The sequence below is a fragment of the Pteronotus mesoamericanus genome, unplaced genomic scaffold (genome assembly GCF_021234165.1).
Source record: "Pteronotus mesoamericanus isolate MK-2021 breed Mesoamerican mustached bat unplaced genomic scaffold, CSHL_Meso_final contig_78, whole genome shotgun sequence".
Lineage (NCBI taxonomy): Eukaryota > Metazoa > Chordata > Mammalia > Chiroptera > Mormoopidae > Pteronotus > Pteronotus mesoamericanus.
This window is the reverse complement of record NW_026555258.1, coordinates 4505584-4521639: the sequence shown is the minus strand read 5'-3', so window position 1 is coordinate 4521639 and position 16056 is coordinate 4505584. Positions and strand designations below refer to the sequence as shown.

The following is a 16056-nucleotide window of genomic DNA, read 5'->3' as shown; positions in this document are numbered from 1 at the left end:
GCAGGAGGGGCCGGGCGGGGTCAGGGGGTGCAGCCAGGCAGCCTGGCGGGGAGATGCCGACCCCAGAATCCACTCCAGGACAGGAACAGCGCGATGAGACTATTCCCATGGCCTCGCTTAGACCGGTGGCATTTTGTTAACTGCCCCTCCCAGACAGCTCCCTCCAGCTTCGGGAGACAGTTGGGGACTGAAAGGAACAGAGAATTTCTATGAAGCTGAGGCCCACAACGCAGGCCTGTCTCCAGCTGCTTGGCCTGCAGTGATGAAATATTTCAGTCTTATAAAAGTCATTCTGGAAAATAAAACCAGAAGCAGACTTTTGGAGAGAATAACCCCCGACCCCAGCCAGCCCCAACACTGTCTACGCTCCAGGAAGCCCCTGCTTCTGAGGAAGGAAACCTCCCACAGACCTTAAGGGCTGCGCTGTGAGCCTGCTTCCCAAACAGCAGGCCTCTCCCCGGGGTTCCCAGGATGGGGGAGGGGCAGGGGACTGTTAAGACCCCATTATAAGGATGGAAAATGGAGGCCCAGAGAGGTGAGGTTACCTGGCCAAGGCCATGCGGACAGTGAGTGGCAGCGGGGAACAGAGGCCAGCCTGGGGCCCCGTGTGAGTGCCCGGTGCCTGGCAGCCACAGCAGCTTTCGCTCCACCCCAGTTCCCCCTCAGATCGCTGGTCCCCGGGAGCCCCCGACACAGGTCTCCGTGGTCCAGGACGGGGAGGCCACTCTGGAATGCAACGCCACGGGGAAACCCCCGCCCAGCGTGACGTGGGAGCGGGACGGCCAGCCGGTGGGGGCCGAGCCGGGCCTGCGGCTGCAGAACCAGGGTCAGAGCCTGCACGTGGCACGGGCACAGGCTTCCCACGCCGGACGCTACACCTGCGTGGCCGAGAACGTGGCTGGGAGGGCCGAGAGGCGGTTTGTGCTGTCCGTGCTAGGTGAGGACCGGAGGCCGGAGGAGGGCGGGCTGGTGGGCGGGCTGGTGGGCGGGGCCCGGATTGGAGAGGACAAGGCCAGCTCAGTCTCCTGCCTTTTCTCCCAGGAGGCAGGTCCCTGGGGAGAGCGGGCTGTTGTTGAAAAGCCGTCCTGGCTCTCAGATCAGGACTGGCTTCAGACAGCCCTGCCTGCCCCACCTTCTTTCCTCCCCCTCTCCCTTACTACTGTCCCCTACTCTGTTCTGGGCACTGGGAAAATGAGCAGTCTCTCTCCTGTGTGGCTTATATGTGATGGGGGAATTCAGGAGCTCGGTCCCTGTTGCGCACGGGAAGTCAGGGCAGCTTCCTGTAGGAGACGGCCTTCCAGCTGCGATGTAAAAACAGAGTGGGAGCTAACCAGGTGCCAGCGTGAGGGCAAAAGGGCCAGGCAGAGGGGACAGGCTGCATGGAGGCCCGGAGGGATGACGCGTTCAGGTTTAGCTAGAGCAGCCCTGCGATGCCAGTCTTTTATTCAGCCTCTCCTGTGTGCCTCAGGGCACAAGCAGGGAGTGGTAAGAGGGAAGGTGGGAGAGGTGGGCGGGGGCCGTTTAGGGAGGCCCCTCTCTGGGACCCCCGCCCCTGCCCCGGCCCACTCATCCCGGCCCGAGGCGGGTGGCTCCCTTCGGGAATGGATGCGTCAGACCCCGCAGAGGACCACGGGACTCTGATGAGTGGGTCTAGGGGACGCATCGGTGTCCGTTTTTGTCTCACCCTCAGTCTCGTGTGCTCAGCTCTGGCTCCGTGCCAGGCACCGTGCCGAGCGCTTCACCTGTGCTCTCGTTCCATCCTCCCGGCCTCCCTCTGAGGGGCCGGGGAAACTGAAGCCCATGGTGGTGTCTGCCGGATGCCAAAGCCCGGCCTGTGGCCGCCACTCCCTCCTTTCTGGGGGAGCAGCTCTGATCGTGTCCCTTCTGCTCCTCAGACTGCTGATCGCGGGGGTGGGGGCGGTCGTTGGGCGTTGGGGACAGAATCCTGTCTGTACCCTGAATGAAGCTTCTTCTCTGTGTCTAGTGCCCCCAGAGTTCATCGGAGACTTAGACCCACTGACCAACGTCACCGCTGCCTTGCACAGCCCCTTGACGCTGCTCTGTGAAGCCACAGGCATCCCACCCCCGGGGGTCCGCTGGTTCCGAGGGGAGGAGCCCGTCAGCCCCGGGGAGGACACCTACCTCTTGGCAGGTGAGGTGCCAGCCCGGGGGGTGTCTGATGATGAGGCCTGGCCCCCTGCTTCTGCCTCTGCTCATCACACGCCCATGACCTCTGACCCTGAGCTGCCAGGCAGGCCTAAACCCTGTAGCTGTCGGTCCCCCAAGAGGGCGCCCCCGACACTGGCTGGGTGTCAGGCTCCAGGACAAAATGCTAGATGTAAACAAGTTTGGAAACAGGCCCCGTTCTGGCTCCCCCACAGAGACTCACAGTGACCGATGACAGAGCCAAGGGTCTGCTAAGTCCTGCAGTGAAAATTCTCATGGCACTTGCCTACCATCCTACAAAGCAGTAACAGACTTCTGGAAAGGGTGATCTAAGCGCCTTCATGCTGAATATTCATCCTCCGCACAAAGTTGCTTTGTGACGGCTCTTGCCGGCACACAAGTGAGGAAACTGAGGCCCAAGAGGCAGCGTCCCTGCCAAATCTTGCAAGGACTTCAAGGCCCCTTGAGGTTCAGCTTCAGTGACCCATCAGTTCCTCCCCCCAGGGATGTTCCAACTATTCCAAAGCTGGGAGGGCAAACGAGCATCTCCCTCTGCGCCGCTTCTGAGCACATGGCGGGGGCAGCCTGATGCCTTGTGATGATCTGGGAAAGGAAAGCGGGGATCGACTGGTGATGTCTGTCCCGGGTTCAGGAACAGCAGCGATCACATGCGTGCTGCACCCGTGCCTTCCCTGGGCCAGGCCCAGTTAGCCCCGGCGGGCCTCCAAAGCAGGGCTAGCCAGGCGGCAGGCCCCTCTCCCTCGAACAGCATCTCAGCCTTCCCCTGGTGCGTGCCTCATGTCTGGGGGCTCCACCCACCTGTTTGCCCTCATGGGTCTCAGTTTCCCCATCTGAAGAATGGAACACTGGGGGAGGCAGACACATACACGTCTCATTATGATGCCTGGCACGTCCTGTTCTGGGGAGTCAGCCTGGGCTCAGCTTGGGACAGAGGCTGCTCGGGGTCATGCCTGGAGCCCACCCTGCTCCCTCCCCAGGTGGCTGGATGCTGAAGATGACCCGGACACAGGAGCAGGACAGAGGCCTCTACTCATGCCTGGCAAGCAACATGGCTGGGGAAGTGCGGAGGAACTTCAGTGTGGAGGTTCTGGGTATGTCCCAACCCCGCGTTCCTAGCCCATGGATCCTTTTCCTCCTGCCTGGGAGCTCGGGGCTGGGGGTCGGGGGTGGGGGAGGATTGGTTGGGGGCGCAGGATGAAGGGCTCTTGCTGTAGCAGGGGTCCCGGCCCAGGAAGGAGGGACAGGCCAAGGTTGCTTTTTTTTTTTTTTTTTTTTTTTTTTTTGCTTTATCAGCCTGTGCTGTAAGGCTGCCATGGAACTTTCTAGAAACAGGAGGGACTAATTCCATGTGGAAGAGAGAATATGTTTTTCATGCCACCCAAACTGCCTTCCTCGATCAGGGCCTTCTGCCAAAGGCCCTGGTACTTCTCTCGGCCAGGAGCAGAGCTTTGTAAGCTCACGGCCCTGTGGAAGCGGCATGAGGGGAGGGGAAACCAAGGAGCAGGGACTTGAAGCGAGATGCTGTGGACTCTTGGTGTCCTGCTTGGTGGCTGCCCAACTGAGTGAGCCAGTAACCAGCTGTCTCCCTGTTCTCCCAGTTCCTCCCAGTATCGAGAATGAGGACCTGGAGGAGGCAATCAAGGTCCCTGAAGGTCAGACAGCCCACCTGACGTGCAACGCCACAGGTAAGGCCACACACGGCAGCTGGAGAAGGGTGAGAAGGCAGTGTCGGAAAGCGGGGCTGGGGATCCGGCCTGCCTGTCCCCAGTCCCTCCGCTCTCCATCCCAGCACTGACCGCACTGGTCCACAGTGGCCTTGTGACATCTGTGTGCCCCAGCTGGGCTCTGAGCTTGTAGAGGACCCAAGATCTACCTTGTTGCCATGGTCCCCCAGTGCCTGGTGTACTAGGTCCCCTTAGTGCTTGTGGGTTGGGACAGATGGATGCGTGGTGGATGGATGATGGGTGGGTGGGTGGATGGATAAGTGGGTGGATCAGTCGGAGGATGGATGTGTGTGTGTACATATGTATGTTTAGATGGATGGATGGATGCAGATGGATGGATGGGTGGATGGATGGGATAGCTTGTGTTCTGTCTGTACCAAACCACCTCTGCCCGCTCGGTAAGGAAAAGGCAGTCATACCACTCAGGAAAAGGCCCAGGCCAGGCCCGGTGGCTGCTTCTGCTGCATGGACCTCTGCCTGAGATGGAAAACCCACGTCCCCCACCCATCCCCAGAGCAGCCTCCAACCTCTGCTCCACCCTGGTCAAGTCCTGCTGAACTGTCTCACCTGCCTCTCTCCTCTGCGCACAGGCCACCCACAGCCCAAGGTCACATGGTTCAAAGATGGCCGGCCCCTGGCTAGTGGAGACACCCACTACATTTCCCCAGATGGAGCCCTCCTGCAGGTCACCCAGGCCAACCTGTCTAGTGCCGGCCACTACGCCTGCATCACGGCCAACACCGTGGGGGAGAAGACCAAACATTTCCACCTGAGCGTCCTGGGTAAGTGCCGGGCATCTCCTGGCCGCGCTGGGTGCCGGCAGGAGGGAGAACCAAGCTGACCAGCTCCTGCAGGCCTCTTCCCCCAGAGTTCCCTACTATTTTTTCTTGCATCTCTCCAAGTTCAACAACAACAGCGGCTCTACTGGTTCCACACTTATCATAGGCCAGGCATTAGGACAGGCCTTGTTGGTTGAAATGGCACAACAACCCTAGGAGGTGGGTGACGTCCTTGTCCCCATGTCACGTATGAAGCCCTGTGGCTTAGAGAGATGACAAGATTCCTTCCACGCCCCCCGTTTTCTGTGGGCAGTGCAGCACCAACTGTCTTGCTAGGCTGGAGAAAGGGGTTAGGAGACGGATTAGAGACTGGTTTCCTACACTGTTTCCCAAAGTGCCAGTGTTGGAACGGAGAGTTCCCTGCAGGGGCTGCAAGAGGAAATTTTAGGACCAGTGAAAGCAGAGCTGTTTTACTCAGCAGGGAACAAACCCCACCCCACCCCCCCGACCCCCCTCCGCTCAGAGCCTCAACACGAACGGAGCTGAGGAGGCCCTGGTGAGGGCAGTAGATACTCAGGGTGTTAAGAGGCCGTGGAGGAGAGGGAGGCAGAAATCGCCCAGCCGCCCCTGTGGGCTTGCTTAGTGGGAGGAGCGGGGCCACTCAGGCCGGAACTCAAGTGTGGCCGCCCCGCCTGGGCCGCTCCGAGCCTCAGTTTCCCATCTGTGTGATGTACATAGCAACAGCACGGCGGCCAAGCCCCAGGTGAGGCTTTGCTGGGTGCTCAGGCCCAGGGCGGGGGCCCTCTGTTCACGAGCGCCCTCCCGGCCCCCCATCACAGTGGTCCCCACCATCCTGGGGGCAGCTGAGGACAGTGCGGACGAGGAGGTGACCGTGACCGTCAACAACCCCATTTCTCTGATCTGTGAGGCGCTGGCCTTCCCCTCCCCTACCATCACCTGGATGAAGGACGGGTCCCCCTTTGAGGCCTCGAACAACATCCAGCTGCTCCCAGGTGAAGCCCTCCGGGGGGCGGAGCGCGGGATCAGAGGACGGGACTGGTGAACCTGAGCTCATGCCGGGGGTGACCCTGGCCCTCCCCGCAAGCAGGCACCCACGGGCTGCAGATCCTGAACGCCCAGAAGGAGGACGCGGGCCAGTACACCTGCGTGGTCACCAATGAGCTTGGGGAGGCCATGAAGAACTACCACGTGGAAGTCCTCAGTGAGTCGGGGGCCCTCCGGGGCCCTGGCCAGGTAGGCCCGAGGCTGCCCAGACGCCCTGGGACACCGGCTCCTGGGCCATACTGGGCACCCAGACACTTCCATGGGGCTTGTTTCCTCTGAAAGCCACCAGGCAGCCGGGCTGGCTGTGTCATTCCTCGTTAGGGTCAAGGACACTAAGAGGGGGGAACAGTGAGTTGGGACTTGGGTCATGTGGAGGCCCAGTCCCACTCAGATTGTGGCTTCTTTCAGCTGTGATGTAACCACAGGCTCCGCAGCCGCAGACCTGGGACCCCAGAGGTCACCCCAGGGATCCCCCTGCCTCAGACCCGCCCCGTAGCCATCGCTGACAAACACTCTCGCCCCTGAGTGACCAGCCCCAGGCGTGGGTGGTCTCCAGGCCCCTGTTCCTCTACTCTCCTGAGCCAGTACCCCCCCATTCCTGGCCCTGGGACCAAGGAGAGGTGCACCCCCCAGCCCTGCCGCTCAGACCCCCTTGTGATTTTCAGTCCCCCCCTCCATCTCCAAAGACGACTCCGTGGGGGAGGTCGCTGTGAAGGAAGTGAAGACCAAGGTCAACAGCACCTTGACCCTGGAGTGTGAGTGCTGGGGCTCACCCCCGCCTGCCATCAGCTGGTACAAGGATGGACAGGTGAGCTCGTGCCCCCGAGCAGCCTCGGATGCTCCCCCCGGGCCCCCTGGTTCTGCGGGGAGCCTTCCAATGAACAGCCAGTGCTCCTGGCCCCAGAGCTGGCCTGGCCCAGCCTTCCCCTTCACGTGTTCATAGGAAATCCTGCTCTGCATAGGGAACAAGTCTCATAACCATTAAACTCTACATTCACCCGTTTAATTCCCTTCCAGTTGTTAAGTTACACGGATTTGGTTTTACAAACTTGTCCGGGTGTCCCATCATCTTGTTGTATTTTTTAAACCTTATTAAAATCAAAGTGGGCGCCCCCTGTTTTGTGATCCCCATTCCCCCTCTTGCATCCCCCAGTCTGTGACCCCCAACGAGCGGCTCCACATCCTGGGTGAAGGGCGGCTGCTTCAGATCCAGCCCACGCAGGTCTCCGATTCGGGGCGATACCTGTGCGTGGCCGCCAACGTGGCTGGCGAGGATGACCAGGACTTCAACGTGCTCATCCAGGGTGTGTGGGGGCCAGGGGGCGGCATGGCCGGGGGTGGGGAGTGGCCGCTGCTGGGGCAGCCTGGCAAGGGAGCTCTGCTCGGGGCTGCCTGCCCCCTTTCTCAGGCTGCTGGGCACGTCTGGCCCCCAGACCCCTGGCCTAGGTTCTTCCGTGAACTGGGGACATCCCTGCCCTCTTAGTTTTGCCTTTGTACAATGGGGGTGATTGAATCAGGTGGCCTTGAGGCCCCCGCTTCCACCCGAGTTCTAAGAGCCCATGACTTTATGCCTCCGCGCTCTGATCAGCACTCTGGCTGAAGCTCAGTACCTGGCTTCCTCCCCTGAAAAATATCCCCCTGTCGTGAGAAATCTTTTCGTGTCCATTAGACGTGTGCTCCAGAGGGCAGGAACCGTAGTCTAGTGCCCAGAGTAGTAATTGCTCGATAAACACTAGTTGAAGGGCCCTGGCAGGTGTGGCTCAGTGGATTGAGTGCTGGCCTGCGAATCAAAGGGTCACAGGGTCGATTCCCAGTCAGGGCACCTGCCTGGGTTGTGGGCCAGGTCCCCAGTAGGGGGCGCACAAGAGGCAACCACACATTGTTGTTTCTCGCCCTCTCTGTCTCCCTCTCTTCCCCCGCTCTAAAAATAAGTAAAATCTTTAAAAACAAAGAACTAAAAATAACCCCACTGGTTGAAGGAATGAGTGAATTTTCAAAACACCTTGACCCATGGGATTGGCCCAAACGGTGCAACCCCTACTTCTGGGGGAGCCTGGGATGGGAGGTTCTTGGAGCGGAGGTGTCTCTCCATCCCTCAGCTTTGTGTCCTGATGGCTTTGTCATTTGTCATCCCCGCCCCCAGTGCCCCCCATGTTCCAGAAGGCAGATGATGCCAGTTCAGCCTTCGAAAGCCTGTCCCAGGAGGAGGAGGCCGAGGCCCGGGGTGGGGTGACAGAATACCGGGCGATCGTGGAGAACAGCCCTGTGTACCTGTACTGCGACACCAACGCGGTCCCACCCGCGGAGCTGACCTGGTACCGGGAGGACCGGCCCCTCACGGCTGCGGATGGGGTGTCTGTGCTACAGGGTAGGCCGGGGCTGCGGGGAGAGGCCCGGGTGCATGCAGGGGGGGACCCGGGCCACCCCCATGTTGGAGGGGGTCCCCTCAGCGGCCCTTCCACAGGTCCTCAGGACTCCTGAGTGCTACTTGCAGTGTGACCTGGGGCAGGACAGGAGGCCACTGTGGACCTTAGCTGACTTTTGTAAACCTGTACTGGGTGTTCTCTGGGCTTCGAGATCCGCGATGTCTGGAAATAATCGGTCGAAGCTGGCACCCTTCTTGGAGGGGGAGCTGCTTCTGTGTTAGCATCCCGTGACCCCAAAAGTGGAGGGACCTCCCCCTGGGCTCACCGGGGTCCAAGGTCATGGTTCATGTGGCCGTTTCATTTTTGTCTTTTTTATGACTTTAAATATTTATTTAAGGTGATTTAGTTTTTAAAACAACCCTTTTATTTTAGGTGTTTTTTTGTTTCTTTGTTTGTTGTTGTGGGAGGATTTTGAGTGGAAAGTGTCCAGTGTGGGGCTCAGAAGCGCCCAGGCTTCCTGGGCAGCCGCCCAGGCCTGGGCCAGAACTGGCCGAAACCCCAGGCACAGAGCCCGGTAGCGTCTCGTGACGCGGGGTTCGGTGGTCCCCCGGTGTGGGATTCGCCCCACGTCCTGTCGGGCTGAGCCAACGGGGGCGTGGGCGTGGGCGGGTTGAGAAAGACGAGGTGTGCTGCGCGTGAGTGGGTGCCGCCGCCGAACGGGGCCGCTCCAGGGCTTGCACTTGGGCTCTTGCGAAAGCAGGCGGCCCCCGCAGGTCTGGGAGAGGACCCTTCCGGAAAGCTGTTTGCTCCTGTCAGAAACCCCTGGCCTGACCCTTCGCCTGCCCTCCGACCTGGACGCTGACCCAGATCCTGGGCACACGGCTCAGTCACATGCTGCTCCCTGGCTCCGACTCTGGCCGTAGATTAATCCCAGCCACCAACCGAATCCCGGCCACAGCCCCTGACCCCCCGTCCTAGCCATAAACCTCTAACCCCACCATTGATCTCTGGCCCTGGCCACCGATTCCTAATCCTGAGCATATAGAGGAACTATACGTCACAGCTAAGCCACAGCTAAGAGGACGTTGATAATATAGGGGTTACAAGCCTGGGCTCTGAAACCAAACAGGACTGGGTTCAAACCCCAAGTGAGCTGCGTGGGATTTGACCCCGACTGTGGCCATGCCCTGGCTCTGCATGCAATGAGCCCCTGGTTTCGACCCTGGTTGCAAGCCCTCCACGGCCTGGGCCAGCGAGTCCACAACCCAGAATGTGAGCACACAGCAACCCTGACCGGCCCCTGCTAGAGACCAGCGCAGCTCCCCAAAGATGCTGGGGTCTGGCTGGCCCTGGCTGACTCTGGATCACAGAGGTCCCAGGTGACCCCGCCCCACCAACCACCACAGCCCCGAGCTGCCTCTTTGCCTCCTTAAGCCCTGCCCAGCTCGCCTGCCCTTCCCTCGGTCCTCAGCGGGGAGCCGGGCCCAGTCAGCCCTGCTGGGTGCCCTTGGGAAGCCTCAGTTTTTCCGTCTGTAAGATGGGAGGGTTGACCGCACCCGGAGTCTGGGAGCAGGAAAATGCTCGGGCGGGCCTGGCACACGGCAGCCTCCCTGTGCTTTACTTGTCGCAAGCTGGGTCAGGCAGGCAGATCCTCTCCATTTCACAGATGAGGCGGCAGGGGTGGGGGGTGATGTGTCCCAGGTCCCTTCTAGAGGGAGGAGCAGGTCTCCGTGCCTTTGCTCAGGCCTCTGTCCCCCGGCCCTGCAGGAGGCCGGGTCCTGCAGATCCCCCTGGTTCGCGCAGAGGATGCCGGGAGGTACTCGTGCAAGGCCTCCAACGAGGTGGGCGAGGACTGGCTGCACTACGAGCTGATGGTGCTGAGTGAGTGGCCGGCCTGGGGGTCAGGGGAGGGGTGTCTCAGGCCTGTGGGCCCCGTGCAGGCTTCTCCCGAAGGGGGTCACCATGGAGAGCGGGTTCAGTTTGGCCGCGCTTGGAGGTTGATGATGTGGGGCTTACGAGCCTGGGCTCTGAAGCCAGTCGGGACTGGGTTCAATCCTCAAGGGAGGTGCTCCCTCGCGGCGTGACCCTGAGCAGTGCACAGCCCACTCCGTGCCCCAGGTTCCTCAGCTGCATCAGGGCCCAAGGAGCCCAGCCAGCGCCTGGCACCGAGCGCCGCTTTCGCCTCCACCCCTTCCCCCCGCCCCAGGGACCTGTCCCGGGGGCGGCCTGCTCCTCACCCTCCTCTCCCCGACCCCAGCCCCACCTGTGATCCTGGGTGACACGGAGGAGCTAGTGGAGGAGGTGACCGTCAACGCCAGCAGCACGGTCAGCCTGCAGTGTCCCGCCCTGGGCAACCCCGTGCCCGCCATCTCGTGGCTCCAGAACGGGCTGCCCTTCTCGCCGAGCCCACGGCTGTGCATCCTGGACGACGGGCAAATCCTGCAGGTCAGGGCATCCCCCGACTTGGGCTAAGGGCAGCGGCTGCGGCGACTCAGCGCTGCTTGTGCGGGAGCCCAGGAGCTGCCGTTCTCGTGCCCTTGGCTGGCACGCGTGCGGGGCCCCTGGGAGGGACGGCGTGCAGCCACCACAGTGCCTGGCTGGCAGGCCCCGGGCCACACACAGCGCTGGGAAGGTCTGGTGACATTGCAAAGGAACGCACGATTGCCACACCTAGGGCCGCCTCCCAGGGGAGTGCCACCTGACACGTACAGAGCCCTGCCCAGCACCTGGGACCTTGGGCAGCACCCTCGGCCACCCAGTGCCCACACACAGCTGCACAGGCCCCCGGAGCCCCTCACAGCACGGAGCAGCCCTCCTCGGCGGGGGGGGGAGACTGTTGTCACCACCTCGCCTCCTGTAGGGAATCACCAGCCCCAGGCTCACACTCCCTCCTGAATGTCATGGGAAGCTCTAGAAGGATGTAGGGGGTGCGTGCCCATCAGTGGCGCCCCGTGTAGACAATCGTGGCCTTCTGAGGGGCTCCTCCGGGTGCTCGCCTGCCTGGGATGGAGGGAGGGATCACCCCCAGTGGTTCCCGGGGAGGGGCCCAGACCCGGCGCTGTGTCCCTGCCCCTAGGTTTCCACGGCAGAGGCAGCTGACGCTGCCAGCTACATGTGCGTGGCCGAGAACCCAGCAGGCTCTGCGGAGAAGCTCTTCACGCTCAGGGTGCAAGGTGAGCCGGGCTGAGCCCAAGGCCCCTTAGGGGTCCCCAGCCGAGGAGAGGCTGGTGCTCTGGGCCCGCCCTTCCCGCTCTGTGAGTCAGCTGTGCAGAGCGCACACAGCACCTCATCCCTCCCCAGGGGGCACCACCTTGGTGCTTCCTGGGTCCTAGGCCCCGGGGCTGCGCCCGGAGGTTAGGGATCCGGGCCTGGCACCAGCCACATCCCGGTACAGAGAGCACTGGTCACTGAGGGCCAGCCCCTGAGGGTTTTAAGCAGCTTTGGAGATGGTCAGGGAATGGCTCTTCTGAGGCCTACAGCACCATTATTAAGCACTTCCTGTGTTCCTGGCAGGGGGCCGACCCCTTCCAGCAGAGCTGGGAGGTTGGCCCAATCTCACAGCTGTGGGGACGCACAGAGAGGTCACAAGGTGGGGGTCTCACCGCCCCAGAGCTGGCCCTCTGGACCTCAGCATTCTTGGGACACACGCACCTTGGCGGCTGTGAGCTCTGCCTCCAGATGTGGGGCGGCTGTGGCGTCAGGAGCCAAGGGATGACAGTGTTGAGCACTCAGGGTCTCGGACTCAAAGCTGAACTGGTACTTCGGCTGTGCCCCTGGCTGGCTGGCCGAGTGGCCTTGGAAAAGTGACTCTCCCCTCTGATCTCCAAGCCCTTGGGCAAAGGGGCTGCTGCACGGCGATGTTTGACGATGCGCCCGGGTGAAGCGGCAGGAGCTTGGGAAGGCCCTGGGCGCCACTCTGTACCTCTCTGCTCCCTGCCGGGATGCATCCTCAAGTGTCTTTCTTTGTCCTTGTGTCCACGGGGACAGTCCCGCCACGAATCGCAGGCCAAAACTCAGAGCAGGTCACAGCTGTCCTCAATAGCAGCGTCTCCCTCCCCTGCGACGTGCTCGCTCACCCGAGCCCCGAGGTCACATGGTACAAGGACGGCCAAGCCCTCTCCCTGGGAGAAGAGGTCTTCCTCCTGCCTGGTGGGTAAACTGAGGCTTGGGGTCCAGCCCTGTGGGGACGGGACTGGGAGTCTGGGAGGGAGTTAGGATTGGGGGCGTGGGCCTGGGGACCTGCCCATTTGCTGGTGTGAGAGGCTGACTCCCCATCCCCCTCCGGCAGGCACGCACACGCTGCGCCTGGCCCGGGCCCAGCCGTCACACTCCGGGATGTACGCGTGTGAGGCCCTCAACGCCGCCGGCCGAGACCAGAAGCTGGTGCAGCTCAGTGTGCTGGGTGCGTCCTGTCGGTCCCCCAACATGCCCTGTCCCCTGCGCCTTCATCCAGCCCTCAGCCCCACACCCCTCGGGCAGCACGGCGGCAAAGGCCAGGGTCTGTGGAGCTGGATGCGCTTGCGTTTGCTTACTTGCTCTGTGACCTTGGCCAAGCCATGCCCACTCTCTGTGCCTCACGTCTCTCATCTGTGGGTGACAGATGGTATAAGGACTAAATGACAGTAGGTGTGTGCCTAGCCCAGGGCCTGGCACCTGTGAGCTCTGGCATTGAGGAGGGGAAGCGCCCTTCCCCAGCCTGATCAATTAGGAGTTGTTGGGCATGGAGCCTGTTTCCCGGCGTCAAGATGTCAGGAGCCAGGGCGCAGTGGAAGGTTCTTCCCAGGCCCAGGGCTGGTTCACTCATTTGTGTGTGTTCACCTGCTACGTGACAAACAAGGTCCTGTGGACTCGCAGCTGGGACAGGGCTTCCACACGGGCTCACTGGAGGGATGAGGCTGTGGGGACCCCGCAGGGGATTCTAGCACAGCTGGGGCCTGTCCTGTGTAGGAAGCAGCCCCAGAGGGCCAGAGTGCTGCCCCATCCAGGGGGCTGAGGCCCGAGAGGACAGGGGCCTTTCCCCAGGTCGCCCAGCAGGCCTCTTCCCCCGAGCCCCTGGGTCTGCGCCATCCCCTGCATTGGGGTCCGCCGCGTGACCCTCCTGGGCCCCAGAGGCTGCTTCCCTGCGGCTGGGGCCGGGAGGGCACACAGAAGGCCGCGGCCCCTTACTCTGCTTGTCCCCTGCCCCAGTTCCCCCCACCTTCAGGCAGGCTCCCAGCAGCCCCCAGGATAGGCTCCTGGTGAAGGCAGGGGACAAGGCTGTTCTGAGCTGCGAGACAGACTCGCTCCCTGAGCCAGCTGTGACCTGGTACAAGGACGGGCAGCCCCTGGTCCCAGCACAGCGGACCCAGGCTCTGCAGGGCGGACAGAGGCTGGAGATCCTGGATGCCCAGGTGAGCGACCCAGTGGCGTGGGCTGCCGTGGTGGCCGTGCAATGTCACCTCCTGGTCCTGGTGGGCGGCTGTGTGCCGGGGGTGGAGACTGGCACTGCCGCAGCTTGCCAGACCCTAAACCAAGCCAATTGGCAGCCTTGGGGGCTGGAGAGTGGGAAGGGCGCTGGGCTCCACGTTGACCCACAGAGTGACCTTGGGCAGGTCCCTTCCCCGCCACCTGCCTCAGTGTCCCCGGGATCTAGATTCTTTCCCAGGCCCTCTGGCTATGACTCCCTGGGAATGAGTTCTGTCCCCCTCCCTGGGTTAGACTCTCACAGAGTTTCGGGGGTGTTTGCTGCTCCTCCCGAAATGCATCCTGGGCTCTCCCGCCTGGCCCTGCTCCATCCCCGCAGCAAGGGGGCCCTTTCTCCCAGGCTTGCTGACACCCGAGCCCGGGACAGGGTGGGATCTGGCACCTGTGTATTCACCTGCCATGGGCCCTCCTGCTTCTTGAAGCTCTTGGGGAGGGACAGAGGGTCAGGTCTCCCCTTGGCTTCCTGACCCTCTGACCCCAGTAAGCAGGACCAGCATATTTGGGGGTCCCTGCTCTGGAAGACTCTGGGACCTGGATGAGCCCAGCCCCATGCACACTGTCACCAACTGCTGTCTCTGTCCAGGTGTCAGACAAAGGCCTGTACAGCTGTAAAGTCAACAACGAGGCTGGAGAGGCTGTGCGGACGTTTGTCCTCTCTGTCCAGGGTAAGCGGGGACCAGCTGCAAGCGTGGCGCGGACTCCTTAGCCATGTGTAGGGCTGCTGAGGGTGGGAAGGCAGTCACTGGAAAGGGTGGGTGGGTTGCCGAGTATCGCAGGGACAAGGTCTGGAACTGAGAAGAGCGAGACCAAAATAGGACTTGCCGGAGGGCCTCGTAGAATGACCGTCCCACTGAGTCTCAGGTGTGTCTTCCGTGAAGAAGCTGAACACAGCACCTGCCTGCTGGGCAGCCGGGAAGCACTCGGTCGGTGGACCGATGAGACCCGTGTCCGTGAAGTGCCGGGCACAGGGCCTGGCACGTGAGCCCTGGGATGGGAGTCCTCAGAGGTCAGACGCTGGGGCAGCCTGGGGCCATATCACCTGTGCCTTGAGCTCTGAGGGGCCTGTTCCATCAGCCCAAGGATGGAACACAGATGACATTTGATGGGATGTGGCTCCAGTGGGGGTGAGGGGGAGCTGTAGGAGCTGGCGAGGGAGGCTTGGCCAGATTTCCTCGGGGTCAAATGTCATGTCATGTCCGCTAGGGTATAAACTCAGCCGCATAACAAAAACACCCCCAAATACAGTGGATTAAACAAGAGAGAAATTTACCTCCCTCATCCATAAACCTGGAGGCGAGTGTTCAGACTGGGGAAGGGATGTAGCTGGGCTCCCTGTAGAAATTTAGGGACCTAGGTTCCTTCATCTCGTTGCTCTCCTGTCCCCTAGTGTGTTGTCCCTGTCCATGTGGTTGAAATTGGGACACGTTGCATCCTGTCCTAGCCCCCGGGAAGCAGAAAAGAGCAGCAGTAGAATTGTTCCCTGTGCTTGAGTCCCATCTGATGAGGACTTAGGTAGTTGGCCACACCAGGCTGCAAGGGAGGCTGGGAAATGTAGTTTGTACCCGAGCAGCCGTGTGCTCAGCTAAAATCTCTGCACGAGATGGAGAGGACAGGTTGGGAGGACACCGGCTATTGGCCACAAAAGGCAAAGCAGTATCCTGCTCATCAGGCCAGCAGTGGAAGGATCCAACCCTGAGCCACCTTGAATACCATTGTTAAAAATTAGTGATATCATGCTTGCTGTTCAAAGCTCACAGCCTTTTCTCCTGATGGCTGCCTTGATGAATGGTGGGCAGGGGTCCCTGAGGGCAAAGACATTTCATCCTCAGCACAGCCACCTCTGTTCCACGGGTAGTGGCTGCATGGGGTGCTTGACTTTCTCCTGGCTGAGCCCCAGAGTGCAGGGATTGATTAGTGATGTCTGTCCTGGCATAGGTTAAGAACTGGTGGTGCGGGAGCCATGCATTTACCATCCTTGGGCTAAGTGGACTCCTCCTGGGCGCTGCTTTGTAGATCTTTTGAAACAACCAGATGCTGGTTCTAATTATGAATGAAACAAGGCACATCTCCATCAGTGGCAAAGCATGAAATGTCCACTCCTAGCCACAGAGAAGGGCTTTCTCCAACATCTCTCATCTGCCTGAGAGGGAAGGAGGGAGGCCCGTGTCTTAAGATTCTGGGAATCTGGCCTTTCTCCTGCAGTGCCGCCAGCGTTTGAGAACCCCAAGGCGGAGACGGTGAGCCAGGTGGCTGGGAGCCCCCTGGTCCTGACCTGCGATGTGACCGGGGTTCCTGCCCCCACTGTCACTTGGCTGAAGGACAGAATGCCTGTTGGTGAGTGCATCACCAGGTCCTTCTTACCTTTTTAGTGCTAAATGTTCCTTTCTGTAATGCAGTGACGGAGGAAGCCAAGGGGAGTTGTTGGCCTGGAAATCCAAGCATCAGAAACTGTTCTCACGGGGACTCTAAGGG

The 16056-nt window shown here is 61.2% G+C and overlaps 1 protein-coding gene across 1 annotated transcript in view; it reads left to right on the top strand.

Annotated features, from left to right (window-relative positions):
• The window catches only part of HMCN2 (hemicentin 2), a 132853-nt gene that overhangs the window by 81691 nt on the left and 35106 nt on the right, over positions 1-16056 (top strand). The window contains exons 46-63 of the mRNA XM_054584723.1: positions 656-937; positions 1985-2152; positions 3165-3278; positions 3786-3872; positions 4502-4693; positions 5530-5703; positions 5799-5912; positions 6421-6563; positions 6909-7059; positions 7899-8123; positions 9889-10002; positions 10379-10566; positions 11198-11294; positions 12109-12270; positions 12410-12523; positions 13309-13511; positions 14168-14249; positions 15787-15918. Of these exons, the coding sequence (XP_054440698.1) occupies positions 656-937; positions 1985-2152; positions 3165-3278; positions 3786-3872; positions 4502-4693; positions 5530-5703; positions 5799-5912; positions 6421-6563; positions 6909-7059; positions 7899-8123; positions 9889-10002; positions 10379-10566; positions 11198-11294; positions 12109-12270; positions 12410-12523; positions 13309-13511; positions 14168-14249; positions 15787-15918 (2742 nt within the window). The remainder of the gene's footprint in view (positions 1-655; positions 938-1984; positions 2153-3164; positions 3279-3785; positions 3873-4501; positions 4694-5529; positions 5704-5798; positions 5913-6420; positions 6564-6908; positions 7060-7898; positions 8124-9888; positions 10003-10378; positions 10567-11197; positions 11295-12108; positions 12271-12409; positions 12524-13308; positions 13512-14167; positions 14250-15786; positions 15919-16056) is intronic.